General features: G+C 39.8%; 1 protein-coding gene across 12 annotated transcripts in view; it reads right to left on the bottom strand.

Moving 5' to 3' along the window:
- The window catches only part of PIKFYVE (phosphoinositide kinase, FYVE-type zinc finger containing), a 76,878-nt gene extending 58,870 nt beyond the window's left edge, over window positions 1-18,008 (bottom strand). For 6 of the 12 annotated variants that reach the window (XM_070458548.1, XM_070458555.1, XM_070458556.1 and 3 more), the window contains exons 1-8: window positions 16,468-17,798; window positions 14,139-14,319; window positions 12,390-12,539; window positions 11,813-11,848; window positions 9,004-9,122; window positions 8,097-8,268; window positions 3,989-4,196; window positions 3,059-3,148 (exon numbers count right to left, since the gene is read on the bottom strand). In XM_070458548.1, the coding sequence (XP_070314649.1) occupies window positions 3,059-3,148; window positions 3,989-4,196; window positions 8,097-8,268; window positions 9,004-9,122; window positions 11,813-11,848; window positions 12,390-12,539; window positions 14,139-14,310 (947 nt within the window). In that variant the 5' untranslated portion in view covers window positions 14,311-14,319; window positions 16,468-17,798. The other 6 variants (XM_070458550.1, XM_070458549.1, XM_070458551.1 and 3 more) reach the window with 6 other exon arrangements.
- Between the last annotated feature and the right edge of the window lie 283 nt (window positions 18,009-18,291).

The following is an 18,291-nucleotide window of genomic DNA, read 5'->3' as shown; positions in this document are numbered from 1 at the left end:
CAAAGGAAGGGGATTTGTTTGTTTCTTTTTAATAGGTAAGACCTCAATTTGTTTAAATGCAGATAGTAAAGAGTCAGCAGAGAGAAGTGGAAGATAAGGAACATTAATATGGTGACAAATAAGAATGATCCTTTCAATATCACAGTAATCCAACTCTATGCCCCGACCAGTAACGCTGAAGAAGCTGAAGTTGAACAGTTCCATGAAGACCTACAAGACCTTCTAGAACTAACACCCAAAAAAGATGTCCTTTTCATTATAGGGGACTGGAATGCAAAAGTAGGAAGTCAAGAAACACCTGGAGTAACAAAGAAATTTGGACTTGAGGAGTACAGAATGGAGCAGGGCAAAGGCTAATAGAGTTCTGCCAAGAGAACGCACTGGTCATAGCAAACACCCTCTTCCAACAACACAAGAGAAGACATGGACATCACCAGATGAGTGACGCCAAAATCAGACTGATTATATTCTTTGCAGCCAAAGATGGAGAAGCTCTATACAGTCAGCAAAAACAAGACCGGGAGCTGACTGTGGCTCAAATCATGAACATCTTATTGCCAAATTCAGACTGAAATTGAAGAAAGTGGAGAAAACCACTAGACCATTCAGGTTTGACCTAATTCAAATCCCTTATGATTATACAGTGGAAGTGAGAAGTAAGATTTAAGGGACTAGATCTGATAGAGTGCCTGATGAACTATGGACGGAGGTTTGTGACATTGTACAGAAGACAGGAATCAAGACCATTCCCAAGAAAAAGAAATGCAAAAAAAAGCAAAATGGCTCTCTGAGGAGGCCTTACAAATAGCTGTGAAAAGAAGAGAAGCGAAAAGCCAAGGAGAAAAGGAAAGATATACCCATTTGAATGCAGAGTTCCAAAGAACAGCAAGGAGAGTTAAGAAAGCCTTCCTCAGCGATCAATGCAAAGAAATAGAGGAATACAATAGAATGGGACAGACTAGAGATCTCTTCAAGAAAATTAGAGATACCAAGGGAACATTTCATGCAAAGATGGGCTCAATAAATGACAGAAATGGTGTGGACCTAACAGAAGCAGAAGATATTAAGAAGAGGTGGCAAGAATACACAGAAGAACAGTACAAAAAAGATCTTCATGACCCAGATAATCACAATGGTGTGATCACTCACCTAGAGCCAGACATCCTGCAATATGAAGTCAAGTGGGCCCTAGAAAGCATCACTACAAACAAAGCTAGTGGAGGTGATGAAATTCCAGTTGAGCTATTTCAGATCCTAAAAGATGATGCTGTGAAAGTGCTGCACTCAATATGCCAGCAAATTTGGAACACTCAGCAGTGGCCACAGGACTGGAAAAGGTCAGTTTTCATTCCAATCCTAAAGAAAGGGAATGCCAAAGAATGCTCAAACTACTGCACAGTTGCACTCATCTCACATGCTAGTAAAGTAATGCTGAAAATTCCCCAAGTCAGGCTTCAGCACTACGTGAACATGAACTTTCAGATGAACGTTCCAGCTGGTTTTAGAAAAGGCAGAGGAACCAGAGATCAAATTGCCAACATCTGCTGGATCATCAAAAAAGTGAGAGAGTTCCAGAAAAACATCTATTTCTGCTTTATTGACTATGCCAAAGCATTTGACTGTGTGGATCACAATAAACTGTGGAAAATTCTGAAAGAGATGGGAATACCAGACCACCTGACCTGCCTCCTGAGAAATCAGTATGCTGGTCAGGAAGCAACAGTTAGAACTGGACATGGAACAAAACTGGTTCCACATAGGAAAAGGAGTACGTCAAAGCTGTATATTGTCACCCTACTTATTTAACTTATATGCAGAGTACACTATGAGAAACACTGGGCTGGAGGAAGCACAAGCTGGAATCAAGATTGCCAGAAATATCAATAACCTCAGATATGCAGATGACACCACCCTTATGGCAGAAAGTGAAGAAGAACTAAAGAGCCTCTTGATGAAAGTGAAAGAGGAGGGTGAAAAAGTTGACTTAAAGCTCAACATTCAGAAAACTAAGATCATGGCATCTAGTCCCGTTACTTCAAGGAAAATAGACGGGGAAACAGTGGCTGACTTTATTTTTCTGGGCTCTGAAATCACTGTGGATGGTGATTGCAGCCATGAAATTAAAAGATGCTTACTCCTTGGAAGAAAAATTATGACCAATCTAGACAGCAGAGACATTACTTTGTCAACAAAAGTCCGTCTAGTCAAGGCTATGGTTTTTCCAGTGGTCATGTATGGATGTGAGAGTAGAACTATAAAGAAAGCTGAGCACCAAAGAACTGATGCTTTTGAACTGTGGTGTTAGAGAAGAGTCTTGAGAGTCCCTTGGACTGCAAGGAGATCCAACCAGTCCATCTTAAAGGAGATCAGTCCTGGGTGTTCATTGGAAGGACTGATGTTGAAGCTGAAACTCAAATACTTTGGCCACCTCATGTGAAGAGTTGACTTACTGGAAAAGACCCTGATGCTGGGAAAGATTGAGGGCAGGCAGAGAAGGGGACGACAGAGGATGGGATGGTTGGATGGCATCACCGACTCGATGGACATGCGTTTGGGTGGACTTCGGGAGATGATGATGGACAGGCAGGCCTGGCGTGCTGTTCATGGGATTGCAAAGAGTCGGACATGACTGAGCGACCTAACTGAACTGAACTGAATAAGAAAGAATAAGGGATGACAAGCAGAATACAAATGGAGAAGCAAGGTGAAGAGGAATGAATGAGCTCCAAATGTAATCAAGTAGGTAACTGATGCTAAGAGTTGAGGTTGTCCCCTTCTGTCATCTCCCCTTTTTGCTCTGCAGTTGAAAAGTGAAGTCATATGCTAATAAGTCAGAAGAAAGTAGGGTTGAAGACAGCAAAGAAGAGTAGAAAAGGGCCACTGTGAGAATGCAAGTGACAGCCGACTAGCTAAAAGGAAACGGGAATTTAACTCGGCTTCTAGAGCAAAGAAAAAGTACAAAAATCAATCCTATCCATTTTATGTTAGTTCAATACTGTAAAAAAGAAAAACCAGACATAACAGGCACAGAACACAGTGTTTTCATTTGGCAGTTCACCTATTTCGAGCAGGAGATTTCCCAGCATCCTCTTGAACAGATACAAGTCTTGTTGAAAGAGCGGTGTTTGAAGAATCTGGATGAATTAAACTAGAAAGAAAATAGGAATATACTGAGACGATTTAAGAGAGTTACAGGCAAATCCAATTTCAATAGAGTGCTGTAACATTTAAAAGCAGGTTGTTTTTCTGCAATAATGAGCTTATGGGTCATTCTTATTTTCTTCTTTCAATTGAGATAGAAATAGGATAATTTTTGTCTCCAGGATAACAACATCAAAAGATCAATAAAGGAAGTTTATTAAGTGTGTATGTGTGAGGATGTGTGTGTATGTGTGTGTGCGTGCGTGCTCAGTTATGTCTGACTCTTTGAGACCCTACGGACTATAGCCCAACAGGCTCCTCTGTCCATGAAATTTTCCAGGCAAGAACACTGGAGTGGGTTGCCACTTCCTACTCCAGAGAATCTTCCCGATCCAGCGGTCAAACTCGCGTCTCTTGCATCTCCTGCATTACAGGTAGATCCTTTTATCACCACACCACCTTTCAAGCCTGGAATCTTTGTGACCCCCTGGGCTGTAGCCCACCAGGCTCCTCTGTCCATGGAATTTCCCAGGCAAGAATACTGGAGTGAGTTGCCATTTCCTCTTACAGGGGATTTTCCCAACCCAAGGATCAAACCCACATCTCCTGCATCTCCTACATTGCAAGCAGATGTATTCTTTGCCGCTGAGCCACAGGGAAGCCCTGCTTATTAAGTATAACAGATGGCAGTAAAACAATAAACCTGGCGGAATGAACAACTTATAGAACTCTTCAATCACATATACAAAACAGAAGTGCTCTGGGGTAGAAATCCTGAGTTCAAATATTTTATTCTTAGTCCCCACAACCAAGTGGAATAGCACTGCAGATATGTAAGTGACTATACCTTTGCCAGGCAAAATCATCCTCCAAAAATATGTTGCGGCTGGCTTTTCTACTCCCCACAGGTGTACGGGGTTCACTCGGATCAAGTACAGACACAGAGGAAGCGGAGTCTGAAAGAGCATTCAAGTCTTCACCAATGGAATTACTGTCTGTGGAATGAGCATAACTTAAGGCTATTTTTCTACAGTATGTACAGGCTCGGAGGTCCCCTAGGAGGAAAAAAAAAAGAAGAAGAAAACTTATTAGACGATAACTAACATATCTACTTACCAGAACCATTAAACCCTTGGCTTAATAGTTAATCTAATAACAGGGAACCATCTTCAAGTAAAGACTACCAAACAAGACCTCTTTTTAAAAGTGAAGTAACTTTGTTAACTCTGTTATATATTTTAAAACTAAAGGGGATGGTTTAAGAGGGAGGGGATATATGTCTACATATAACTGATTCACTTCATTGTACAGTAGGAACCAATATAACCTTATAAAGCAACTGTACTTCAAGAACAGCAACAGGAAGAGCAAATATGTGGGTAAGTAAGTATTTACCGTATAAAATAATAAAAAATTTTTTAAATAAAAACAAAAATAATGATAAATTCATCCAGCCACCCAAATTACTGCAAATATTTATAACAACTTAAGAAAATATGATTCAATGTACTAGAAAACTCTGCTAAAAGAGTATTTCTCAAGGTTATAGAAATGAAGTAAGGGACTCTATCAAAGACAGGAGGTTCAAGGAAAAAATTTTAGTTGAATATATTAAACCAACACAAATAGAAGGAACACTTTGTACCTTGGTAACAAGGAAGGAGGAAAATGTTATTTAGTTCTTTATGTGAAGTCATAAAGATTGACCTCCACAAGGGGGCACAGTTTCAAAAACTGTTTAAAAACAAACAAAACTGGCTTACAGACAATAAGAAATATGGGTCGGGAGAACTATAAAGGAAATTCTCATGGTAAAAGTTAGGATGGAAATGAAATATTCTTGGGAAGATAATAAGGTTACTTAATAATTTTAAGTGTTTTTTTCCCCTGGAAGCAGTCCTACCCAAATATAAGTTTCATTTCTACCCTGTTCTTCTGTAACAATTTTTTGTGTGATTCTATAACATTTTAGCATACTAAAAAAGGAGGTAAGATAATTAAACTTTACTAATAACATGTTACATAACAATTCTACCTTCTTTTTACCATTAACAGTAGAAAACTGAAGTGACACGGAACAAAAGACTTCTAGAAGTCAACTGTACTGGGTTTTTATCATAATTACTATGAAGGATAATATATGGTCTTATTTTTTATTTTAAGACAACTATTTTATAGTACTCCATTTTATTATATTATATATGTATTTTAAGCAAAATTAGATATCACTTGTTGGGTTACTCATTTCTAACACAATTCAACAGACAAATCTAAAGAAAAATGTCTCCAATCATGAACCACCACCAACCCCAAACCTCTTCCCCCCACCAAAAAAAAACTGAACTCTAGCCCAGGATAAATAAGTGGAGGACATACCACCACTAGCTGACCAAGGCTGAATTTCGGAAAAGAGATAAAATTACTTCCTGCAGAAAAGTATTTAAGTTGCCACAACAAAGGCTTGGTTCTTACACTGTAAAGAAAATCTCCCTTAATCAGTCAGCTATTAGAATGAAAATGATCAGGTCAATTAAGGGAGCCAAGCTTGACCAGAAAAGTTTTCATTTCATGGAGAATCCTCACCAGCAAGGGCCTATAGAGCAGTAAAAAAAAAAAAAAAATTACATGAGGTGGTGAAAAGGCTGACAAGACACAGCCCCTCAGTTCACTGGAGACAACAGACACATACAATCCAAAAGTTGCAGGGCAGACCCAGAGACAACACTGCTACTACCATTAACAATAATAACATCCACTGATCTATTTCTACATGCCTAAGTAGTCTAGGTATTCAGGGTCACAATAGGCCTTTGTGTTCAGAATCTATTATGCCAACTGCAATGGTCAATTTTATGTGTCAACTTGGCAAGACTGATGAGTTGGTCCAACAACAGTCCAGTTGTTTCCGTGAAGGGTTTTTTTTAAGATGTGATTCACATTTACAACCTGTGACTTTAAGTAGATTACCCTCAATAATGTGGATGCATCTCATCCAATAATTTGAAGGCCTGTGGAATGCTCTAAAGGAAGGGATCCAAAGGCTGAGAGAGTCTGCTAAGAGCAGATTTACCAGGTAAGATCTGCTCACTTGCCCCAGGAGGACCCAGGGCACATACCTGTCACCCTGACTATGAGGGCACATAGTCACTATGACTATGTAAGGGAAGCACCGGCATCCCCTGTAGAGTTTTGTGGTCACCTCTCTCTGCAGGAATTATCATGGAACTGTGGGTGTTGAACTGGAAAACCTAAATGCATTGGGCCCACTGGATCCCAGGTTGGCAGGGGCAGGGTGGTGGCACTTAATCTCAAAAGACAAGGTTAGCAGGAATGGATATCAAAGTCAAAGCGGTAACCAGAACAGTATAACACATACAGAGATCTGTGACACCTCTGACTATGGTGTTCCTAAAGGAAATGGGCAGTATTCTAAATTCTTACTGGATTTGTATAAGAAAAACCATTCTAGATCAAGACAATAAGAGTCTATCTTGAATCAAAATGAGTCATGACCCCTCAACAAATTCTCAGGCCCAGAGTCCTTTGAATGGATGCTGGGTCACCTTGAGGTAGGAATCCACTTCACTGCCAAAAAATATATACTGTTAATCTTTGTACAAGGTCTCCTCTGAGGACCTATAGCCTTTTACCAGAGTGACTGCACTGAGAAAAAGGTAATAATCAAACTTTTAGGGGATTACTGGACTTTGGCTCTGAACTGACACTAATACTAAGAAACTGTTAAACTAAGAAAACTTAGTTTTCTTAACTAAGTTTTAACTTAGTTAAAACTAAGAAAACACTACTATGGTTTCAAGTCAGCAGGGGCTTACAGAGGTCATGACCCACAGAGTTACAGCTCCAGTCCTTCCTATCGTGGGTTCAACAGGTCCCCGAAGCCAGCAGTGGTTATATCTCAGCTCTAAAATATGTAACTGGAATAGACATTCTCAGCAAATAGCAAAACCCCTACATTTGTTCCCTGACCTGTGGAGTAAGGGCAATTATGGTAGTTCTGGCCTCCAGAATAGTGAGACAACAAATTTCTGTTTATTCTAAGCCACTCAGTTTGTGGTATTTTGCTAAGAGAGCCCTAGGCAACTGAGACATCAACCACATTAAAAAGACAAGATTTTACCCAAAGAGTAATGGGAGCTCTGAAAGGGTATTAGGCAGGGGAAATACTTTGACATGAACAAACTGGCATTTAACAGGACACTGACTAGACTATGAAAAAAGAATCTGAAGTAGGGAAAAATTAAAGGTAAAAAAAACTTTAAAAGGCTGTAGACATAATTTGGATGAAAGATAATTGGGGTCTGAACTCTGAAGCAGTTTAGGTTTAAAAAGAAATTTTCAGTGAATAAGGCCACAAGGAAGATTTACATGATAATAACAATAACATGAGAGAAATACTGAGAATGCTCTCTTTTTGGTAACTTCCGCACACCTTCCACTCCCTAATCACTACACACACCACTGCTTAATTTTCTTCTGCTTCAATAAATAATTTTCAATTTCTATATTACTAAAGTTCGGGAAAGAATATGAGTAAATGCAATTTGCTAGAGCATAGTGTTAAGGAATATATATCTGTATATATTTTGTATACATAAAATACAAAATTTGTATTTTGTAAAACAAAAACTCTCACGGTAACATAAACCACTCTAACCATCACTCTAACCATCCTGCCTAAAAAACATGAATGGTGCCGTGGTTTTTCACTACCATCTGTGACACAGTCTTCTATTCTTGTTATTTATGAACATCTCCATCTACTTTCTTATTGGACCACAAAGTCCTTTAGAGCAAAGTCGTGCTCCTTCGTGTTTGTTCTCCCGTCTCACACATAAAGTCCAAAATAAAAAATGACTTAACATGGGTCCCCTATTTTAACTATTTTATTGCTATGACCTTTAAAAATTGTAAAGTTGTCAATAAAGCTCATTTACCTGTATAACCCATAAATTTTCCAGGGATTTCTTGATTGCAGCAACGACTGCAGAAAATCTGCCCACACAGCCGGCAGTGGTGTCTGCGCCTGAAAGTGGTAAACTTCTCATTACAGTCATAGCACTCTTTACACTGGCTATCTGGCATCCAGTATTGCTTCAGGTCACTATCCTGCAACAATAAAAATGTGTGAAGGCTTCCTGAAAACACTGATTTATCAAAATGCAAAGGCAAATACAGTGCTAGTCAAAATCCTAGAAAATTTCTTTTGCAGAAATTAACAAGCTATTTCTTAAAATTCACACGGGAATGAAAAAGTTCAAGAGGACCAACCAAGGCAATCTTAAAAGAAGAATAAGCTGAAGGTCTTACAATGTCTGTCATTAAGATTTATTCTAAACCTACAGTGATTTTAGACAAAGTATTAGTGTAAGGAAAAGTGGAGCTGTGCAAGGAAGAGAAGAGCCTGGCACACCCTCACACGAGTATGCAGACTTACGATAAAGTCTGTAATGCAATCAGTGAGGGACGGTCTTTAAAAAAAGACAATGGTACTGGGTCCAACTGGACATCCATGGGGGGAAAAAAAAGAATCTTGATCCATGTACCTTCACATCAATAATAAAGCTTCTTGAAGAAACCATGGAAGATAGTCTCCCATGGTTCATTTTTTACTGCCCCTGGTTAGAAAAACATTTTTTACATAGAGCACAAAAAGCACAACCCATAAAAAGAAAAAAAATTTGATAAATTAAAATAAGGAATATATGAGTAAAAATCTGCTGTCTACAGTTGGAGTAAGCATTAACCAAACTTTCTTTAAAGTGGCATCGTACCATTTTCAGTGAGCACTGCATGATCCCCATATCAGTGCTTAATAAGTAATCTAAAGAATCTAGACAATACCTGGCTCTTCCCCTCCATGATTTCCTTGAGGCGTTTTAATACTGTGCTGAGGCTTCGAAGCTGAACAGCTGTGCGAGGGTCATGACCTCCAAAAGTAGGTTCTGCCTTCCTTCTGGTGTCTGAGTCAGGATTACAAAACAAAAAACTACTTTAATAGTATCAATGCAAAGTGCTTGTAACTTTTAGCATATACTTACATTCTCCCAGCCAGTGACACAGCCTGAGAGTTAAAACTAGTCTTTGTAAGGGTAAGAGGCAGTTGAAAGTGTAAAACACTGCTTCACAAGCAAATGAGGACTGAGACAGCACTGTCTGAGACCACTGATGATTCTGAGGCCTGGATGGGAGCATCACTTAACACAGCACAAAACTCATTAGTGATTTCTTGGGCCCTTCAGTCCTAAGTCAGAATAAATTTCTGCTAGAAATTTAGCAGAAGGAAAAGCAATACCAGTGAGTTATCCTAGCCTAGTCTCCACAGTAATCAGGTTCAGCAACAAGCTGAACAGTTCGGCTAGGCCTACAGATCACAAAACCAAAGGCTTGTGTTGCAGATCATTAGCAAAGAATTTAATAGCCAACCTCAGAGTCTGACAGACTTCAGAACACCCAGGATGGTAATTTACGCATAGACTTCCCTTCACCAATGTCCAAGAAGACTTCTCTTTACCAAAGAATTGCTAGAGCTCCAACCCTACCCTTCCCTGCCACCTCCCCTCCCCTCCAGCTCCAAGCAAGAAGGAATCACTTGCTCTTGAAACAGCTCTTGAAGCCAGTCCTGTCAATAAGAAAACAGGCCTACACTCATTTTGTGGCCAGAATGGGCTATGCCCACCAAAGCTTTCATACGTTACTTCCTTATTTCAGAGCAAGATTACAACTGAGGTTTCTACCTATCCCTGACTCCAGCAGTTTCTAAACCTAAGGATGAAGCAGAGGTGGCCTGACAAAACGGATGAACATTGCTATTAGCTTAATTTCATTAACCTCATAACCTACGGCAAGGCCCTCTCTAAATCTTTCCCAAACTCACTATTTGTTACATTTCCTTTAAATGTTCTTTGTTTTGGCTGAGTGGCAAAGAAAAGACTACAAAGAAACGGGAAGTTAATATTTAAATCTAAACTGATGAAGAATTTTCAACAATATTAATTATGGGAATAATTATTTAAATGGCACTTACGTTACAAAACTGAAAACTTTATCTTTCTATAAATACCTTAATCTCAGCAGATATGTTATTACCAGAATAAAAATGTATATGTATTAGAATGACAAAACTGCTCGATAAACCAACTGGTTTGTGATAAACCAACTCTCCATGATTTATGAACTACAAAAGGAAAGACAGATGAAGCTGTTAGAACAGTAAAGCTGTGGTCCCATGCACGGGAAATAATTAACTGCAAAGCCCCTTGCGTATAGCCACTTAGGAGTATAAGAGAACACAAATAGCATCATCCATTGAAAAAGCAGGAGCAAGACTATTCCTAGAAACAACAGGTGATGGCTTCAACATGGATGAGGATGAAAGAAAAAGGAGAGAAAATCTGGTTCTGCCCTCAAGCAATCATCTCAGCTGCTTCTCTTGTAAAATGAATATTCTTAATAGAAAATCCAATGACTTCCCAGGGTCACAGAGCTGGTAAATTGTGGAATCACAGTCCTTTAATAGGAAAAGGAACTAGACTGGCCAAACAGTCCCAGGCTCATCAAACTCAAATGCCTCGAGCAGCTAAGGAAGAATCAGAGAATCAAGGGGACAGAGAAAAGACTGTAAGGAATGCAGCAAACCAGACATCATAGGTTCTACCTAGCAATATTTAAATTCAAGCTTATCAAAATAACAAGACAAGGTTTGGTAAGCTGTCAGTTTGTAACCGCTAAAAACTAGATTCTAGTCTAACTCCTCAATTTTATAAACGAAGAAATCCTATGCTTAATTCAGTATAGGATATAGTCAGAAGAGTTCCCTTAACAAAGATAGGAGTGACACTCCGGACCGGGTTCAAGAGTTAAGGAGTTGTAAGGTTCAAAGTCAGATTAGGGATAGTCTCTTCCTTCCATCCATGTGGAGTAAGGAACTCACTTCTCCCTCTCCCCCTTCCTTCCTTCTGATTCTTCCTACCCAACAGCTGACATAACCCAGGCTAGGGCCCTCTGCCCTGGGAAACCTGCAGAGGTGACGCAGCCAGCTCTGCTCCAGTCCTCTGGGAAAAACTCTCCTTCTGCTCGGCTTCACCTCCTCCTCTGACCTACTGGTAGCAGGTTCTGAACCAAGTCCCAACTAGCTATTAATAAAATCTGCTTCTGCTGACCACCATTACTTGTGCCTGCCTACTTGTCACTCGAAGACCTTGGAGAGAAGACTGGCCAGATAAGACAAGATCTGACGTTCACAGACACCTGATTTTCAATGCTGTACCCCTTTCCCACTCTTATGCCACCTCTCATTGCCCTTCCCCTACCACCTTGAGTCAGGCAAACCATTGCATTGAGGTGAATAATCTAACAGAAATAAAACATACAACAACTCACTTTATCTAGTCTCTTGATGCAGGCACTGATCCCAGTCTGTACTCAACAATGAAGGAGATGACGGGAGAGCAGACCAGGATGGAGAACAAACAGGTGGGAGGAGCTCAGTTCATCCAGCCACACTGACAGCTTGCACCCCGACAAGGACAGAAAGCCAAGAGCAAGTGGCAGCCCACTGATGGGACTGAGAGACTTCTGCAGCCAGCGGCATGCACAGCGCATTACACGCCACCCCAGGAACAGATGCAGCAGTCACAAAGTTCAAACTAACCTGAGTTCTCCTGGGGGTGTTGCAAACTGTCCTCTGCTGAAACCCAAGCAAGTAATTAATCAAAAAAAAAAAAAAAAAAAAAACAGTCAAGAGATTTCTGCCTTGCCCAAATTAAAGTTGACTGAAATGTTTAAGAACTCTTGTTTGCTAGGTCACTTCAGTCATGTCCAACTCTTTGCAACCCTATGGACGGTAGCCCACCAGGATTCCCTGGAGATCCCCCTGTCGCTGGGATTCTCCAGGCAAGAATACTGGAGTGGGTTGCCATGTCCTTCTCCAGGGGATCTTCCCAACCCAGGGATCCATCCCATGTTTCTTATGTCTCCTACATTGGTAGGCAGGTTCTTTACAACAGGCACCACTTGGAAAGCCCAAATTAAAGTTTAATGAAATGTTTTAAGAACTTCTGTTTAGGTATCAACAAATTATTTCACTATGCAGGTAAGTTTCATTAATTCTCAAGAGTACCTGACTATTCCAAATAGCAAAAAAGTTAAGTCAATAAACAACCTGGGAAACACAATGACTGGGAAACGTCTAATACTCAGAAAGGAATGAAATGCGAACAGTATCATACCTAACACTGAAGATCGACGCTGGAACTCCTCATTAAGCTGCTTTTTATAAGGTGTAGGTGATCTCACAGATTGTGTCCTTGAAGGGAGCTGAGGGCTGGTCCAACTCCCACTCAGAGACTGTTGCTCTCCCTGGACCCCTTCTCCTCTCTCTGTAGCAAAGGAAAGCTTGGAATTATTGGAAAAACTAAGACTCAAGAGCTCAGCAAAGAAAAGGAAATAGATGAGATTTTTCAGGAAAGAATGTATACTTGTATCACATATCTAAGTAAAACTTAGGGTTAAAAAATTCAAAACAGGTGGCAAAATTACAGGCCAATAATTACATCCTTGGTATATGTGACCTTCAGTTTGTTTTACTTTTCACTAGAAATTTCTTGAGCATATTAATGGAAATAGAATGCAAGCTTCACATGAAGGTTGGGATCTTTTGTTATTCTATTTTATTTATGGGATAGATTCCTTGACTATTAACCTAGTGCCCAGTGGACAGCAGGTGCTCAATAAACATTTGCTAAATAAAAGTGAGTAAGTGAAGTCGCTCAGTTATGTCCAACTCTTTGCAACCCCATGGACTATAGCCTATCAGGCTCCTCCATCCATGGGATTTTCCAGGCAAGAATACTGGAGTGGGTTGCCATTTCCTTCTCCAGGAGATCTTCCCCACCCAGGGATCGAACCCGGGTCTCCCACATTGTAGACAGACGCCCTACCATCTGAGCCACCAGGGAAGTCTAAATTTAAAGACTACTGTAAATGTAATGTAACCTAGACAGGATCCTGGAACACAAAAAGGACATTAGGCAGAAACTGGAGAAATATGAATAAAATACATACTTCAGTGAGTAATACTGTGTTAATAATGGCTCACTGATTATAATAAACGTACTCTACCAATGTAAGATGTCAATAACAGGGAAAACTGGGTGTAGGGATATATGAGAAATTTCTGTATTATTTTTCTAATTTTTCCATAAATTCAGAATTATTCAAAATAAGGCTGTTGAGGTTTCTTAAAAAAAAAAAAAAAAGATTACTGTTTTCAAAATGATGGACTAATGGGAGGTTTTACAAGAGCTTTAAACATGCCTGCTAATAAAAGTCAGTTAATACTATTAAAACTTCCACTGAGTTAATCTATTAACCCATAAACCCCTTTCAAAGAGAGGGATTACTTTCTAACACATTTCAAACAATACTGTCAAATACAAAGCAAAAGATGTAGACCATGTTTTTTAACTCCTCTAATGAGTAAAAAACATATTTCTTAAAAAGAGTTCATTTTTAAAACATATTTTCATTTGATATCATTAAATGTATTAAACAGATTAACAACAAGCCTGCTGACAGCTTTTAATTTTTGAAAAATATGAACCCTTCCTCCCATGTGCTGATTCTTTAGTTTCAATGCTTTCATTAAAATCTTTTGGCTATTAACCTCTAAAAGAACAAAGTCCATTCTATGGACTTAAGAATACAGATATATTAACAAAGGAAAAAAAAAAATGATGATGCCAACTTTAACCTCCTTTTAACATTTAGTTTTCAATTCCAACTTCCCATTCCAATAATTACTAAGATTAAAGAGAAAACTCTAGCTTTCTTTTCTTATGCAGTTAAACCCATGGATCTATGATGAAGGCTACTTCCTAGTTAATATTCACTTTCTTGTAAAGACACAGCATGAAAGTTGAACAAGAGAATTTCAGAGAATCAAGATAGCAGGGTGTCTGATCTTTAACAGCTCTTACCTTTGTTAAATCGAAAGAGATTGACAAAAGAACTATATGCTGATTTAAAAGCAGGCTCGTCCTGATCAGGAGTCAGAGGTTTAAAGTGTGTGAGATGAGAAGGACTGGTAGGAGACCGAAGTAAGTCATTAGCGGAGTCCAATGTTGGAGAAGTCTTATCATCTGTGGCCATTTCATGAGTCTAATAAACAAAAGAAATAAGCAAAAGTAAGTTCCTCAGGAAGCCCAAAGGCTGATTCCAAACAGTGCCTAAATGTCTAGAAATCTAACTTCAAAAACTCACACCTAAGAAAACCAGAGTACTTAAGTCTACTTCAGCATACATTCCAAATCAATACTTGAAAACGCTGCAGTCTAGATCATAAGGAAGAGTTTCAGTTATCTAAAATAGGAACGTTTACAGTCAATCTCACTTTCAAAATTAATATATTTTTAGGTATTTATATTTTATGTATATATGTATTTGTAGTTTCAAACAAAAAAAAAACCAAAAGCATTAAAAATTTGAAGGCAAGGAAAAAATGTGAACAGGGAAAAAGGAAAAAAAGATTTTTCACTTTATTTATATATTTTTCATTCTAAGATTTTTTTCCTTGAAAAAGAAATAGCTCTTTAAAGTTGGGGAGATGGGGGGGAACTGGTTTTACAAAAGCATACAAATTCTTCAAAGCTTTATTTTACTTATCCCAGTGTTTGCTTTTTTAAAAAATATTAAAAAATAAACACTTCCAAGAACGGAAAATAAAAGTCATCCCTTAATGACATTTCTATATAGCTTCAAAAGTTAACTCAAACTATGTCTCATCAGCTATGAGAACGATCTAAACCAACAAGCTGATCCCCATTACATGTCCTCCTAGGTACAGGAGCCTGGTTTTTCTCCTTAAACCTAAACTCATATAGGCATTAAAATGAAGATCTTAAAGTGCTTTTTTTTCTAAATAACCAAAAATCATAATTCAACCAAAGGACTGTCACCAACACCCTCAGATGCAGGTAACAGAAAAGCACAGATGTCTATTTTCTGCCATATTGATTAATACTTCAAATAAAAGAGAAGACCATGAACTATGCATAATTCATTAAAATGCTATAGCTTGGAAACTTATATTTACAAGGACACTACACTCTTATAAAATGCTCTTCACTTTCAAAATCCTACCTACCATCTCATTTCATTTCTATAAATTCCTGGAACACAGAATTGGCCTTATTACTACATTTTATCTCTGAAGCAACCAACGTACACTGACCCCAAAACAACTTTCTCAAGGGTCACATAGCTATTCAGTGGTGCAACTGTAACTAGACGCCAAGTTTCACTCCAGAATTACTTTTTTCCCCCCAAGGGCAGCATTTTTTATCTAATTATTTTCTCTTTTAATTAAAGAGGTATTTCGAGTTTGCAATGGTTTTGGAGGCATACACTCTTGGCTTCAAATTCTGACTATGAAATTTCTCAGCTGAGTAAACCCACGTAAGAGCCCTGTGAGATATATATTACCATCCTCATTTCACATAGCGGAAACTGAGGCATACTGTGACTAAGTGGGATAGTGTATATGAAGCACTTTTAGCAGAGTGCTTGCCCATAAAAGGCACAGAATTCGTCTTTAAGCAAAATTATTTTGTAGCTCTTCACAGACTTTCAATTCTGGTCTATTTGAATTCTAACTGTTCAGGATGTTGCCTGATTAATAATTTAATTAGTTGTTCATTAAACAAAAAAAAAAAGACCACTGACAAAAAGAATTTTGGCAAAAAACATTTATTGGAATGGGGTAGGGGGAGGAAAAAGAGGAAGGAGAAGAGGAAGGGACAGGAGGAGAAGAGTGAGGAAGGAAGGAGGGAAAGGACATGTCCTTCTAAAGTGTCCTCACAACCCACACTCCTGCAGAAAGGGTGGAAATTAGCTGATGATTGACTGACCAAGTGTAAACTCAAGAAAGTAAAAAGAGAGGTCTGGAGAGAAAGAATACTGTGACAGCAATAACCTGAAGGCCTCAGAGAACATCCTACACTCTGCTCCGACACAAGGAACATGAGCAGAGTAAAGCAACCTTCCTGGAGAGTCTCAGCATCACGCCTAAGAGTCACCCACATACAAACTTTTATTAGACTTAGGAGATGTGAGGATAAAAATTACCATGAAGACACTGACCAATGTAGTCTCTAAAAGAATACAATCATGCAGAGTTAATCATAATAATTATATACTGATATCACGACCATGAAAACTACCTTACAACTCTTTCTCTGGTAGCTTAATAACTGTGACATAAACTAGGATTCTTTCCTATCTGAGAGGTAACTAGATATATTCACTTACTCATTCAAAGACCTCTCTCATGGATCACCAACACATTGCCTCTTCTCCTTTGCAGACTTGCATATGCAGATCCACTAAGCACTATCAAAAGGCTTGTCAGGAATTGACATTTAGAAAATAAGCCTACTCCCCCAGTCAAATCAAAATTTTAGCAGACAGAAAAACCCAAGTATCAGTTCAGTCATTTCTAAGTACAGTGTTTTAAAAAAAACAAAAAGATACTCAAAATATATAACAATGCAGGAGAGTAGAACACTAGAAATGTTAGTTTCCACCTCCAAAGATTTTTTTTTGTTCAATTTTTGACTGACATACCAACAGACAGAGGCTTTCTAAAGGAAAACCACATTATCCATAGTCTTCTTCCCAGAAAGAAGAAAAAGAGGACATGGGAGAGTAGTCTTGCTCTTCAACAGAAACTTAATCTGCCCACCTCTGTCACAAACTCGAATCCAACAGAAAGAAATCAAGAATATTTTTTCTAAGAATTCTGACAGTGGGAGTTTGGGAGTGCTAGAAAACAAGATTCAAATAAATTAGAAACAAAACACTACAATATAACAAGACCACCTCTCCTGTCAATATCGAAGTAATTTTACAAGAATGTGCACTGAATCAGTACAGGATAATTTAATAAATACACTCAGCAGAAAAACAGAAAGGACATACAGAATTCTATTATTTCTCATAGCTCTTGAATGTCTTAATAATAAAGACGCCAAATTTCCTAAAAATATTCCATTCTCATCCGCTCTTTGGGAACGTTGTAAGCAAGGGGAAAATACTAACTGGGCAATCAGGTCTTCTCCTCAAGAGCCTGACACAGGTACAAACGGAAAGGTCTCAAAGAGCAAAGACAAGCACTATAGGAGGTAAATACTTATCTGAAACCTCACTACTGGTATCGTTTCTGTAGATTAGGAACTTTCTTGTCTAGTCAACGTATGCACCTCTGAAACACAGGCTCAGAGCTAACCCATCAGAGAGAGGAGGAACTGGACTAGGGACCTCTGAAATAAGTTCAAGTACACGGGACAAGACAGGAGAGAGGGAACTTCAGATGCTTCCCAGGAAACCTCTTCAAGACAGCCCCAGCCGGATCCCTTCCCACTCGCTAAACAAGGGGCGGCCGGGGAATCAGGGGAGTCGCCTGAACTGGAGCACGGGTTCTCTGCCCTTCCTCACCCGGCCTCCGCCGCAGACCGGCGTCAGCCCTAGTTGTGGAGTCCAGCTGCCGCCTTCACTTCAGAGTTCCCCTCCGCTCCGGCCACAGAGCTTCCTAAACCTGCCTTCTTCCCCACACTTAGGCCCAACCGGCCGCGCGCCAAGTTCCTCCCTTACCTGCGCCTCCCGCCCCAGCCCCGCGGGCCACCCTCCACCCCAGCCTCGGGTTCACCCGGTCCAGGCGCAGGAAAGCGGTTTACGAGCCTAGCTCCGCGGTACTCAGGCCGCCGGCGGTTGCCGCAGGAAGCAAAGCTGCTTACATGGTTGCGGCGGCTTCTCGCTTCCCCCCAAGGCTCCGCCCCCTGTTCCTCCTCCCCTCCAATCCGCAACTCTTCGGGCGGCGACTCCGCCCTCCGTGCCCCGCCCTCACGACGTTGGGATCAGACGCTCAGGCAGAAGGAATCCAGCCCAGATAAAGTCGTGCTCGACACCTTGACCGAGATTAAGCCGCTTGTCTTCCTAGAGGAAGCCACGGAGACTGCGCGCGTGAGCATCACGCGTGCCGGGTCACCAGACGGGTGCAGGCAGAACTGTGGTTACCGTATGTTTTCGATAATATGGGCACTCGTACGACAGAGGATGAGATGGTTGGTTGGCATC

Source organism: Odocoileus virginianus, chromosome 30 (assembly GCF_023699985.2).
Source record: "Odocoileus virginianus isolate 20LAN1187 ecotype Illinois chromosome 30, Ovbor_1.2, whole genome shotgun sequence".
In the NCBI taxonomy this organism is placed as follows: domain Eukaryota; kingdom Metazoa; phylum Chordata; class Mammalia; order Artiodactyla; family Cervidae; genus Odocoileus; species Odocoileus virginianus.
Note: the sequence above shows the minus strand (reverse complement) of the source record. Positions and strands in the feature narration are given on the sequence as shown.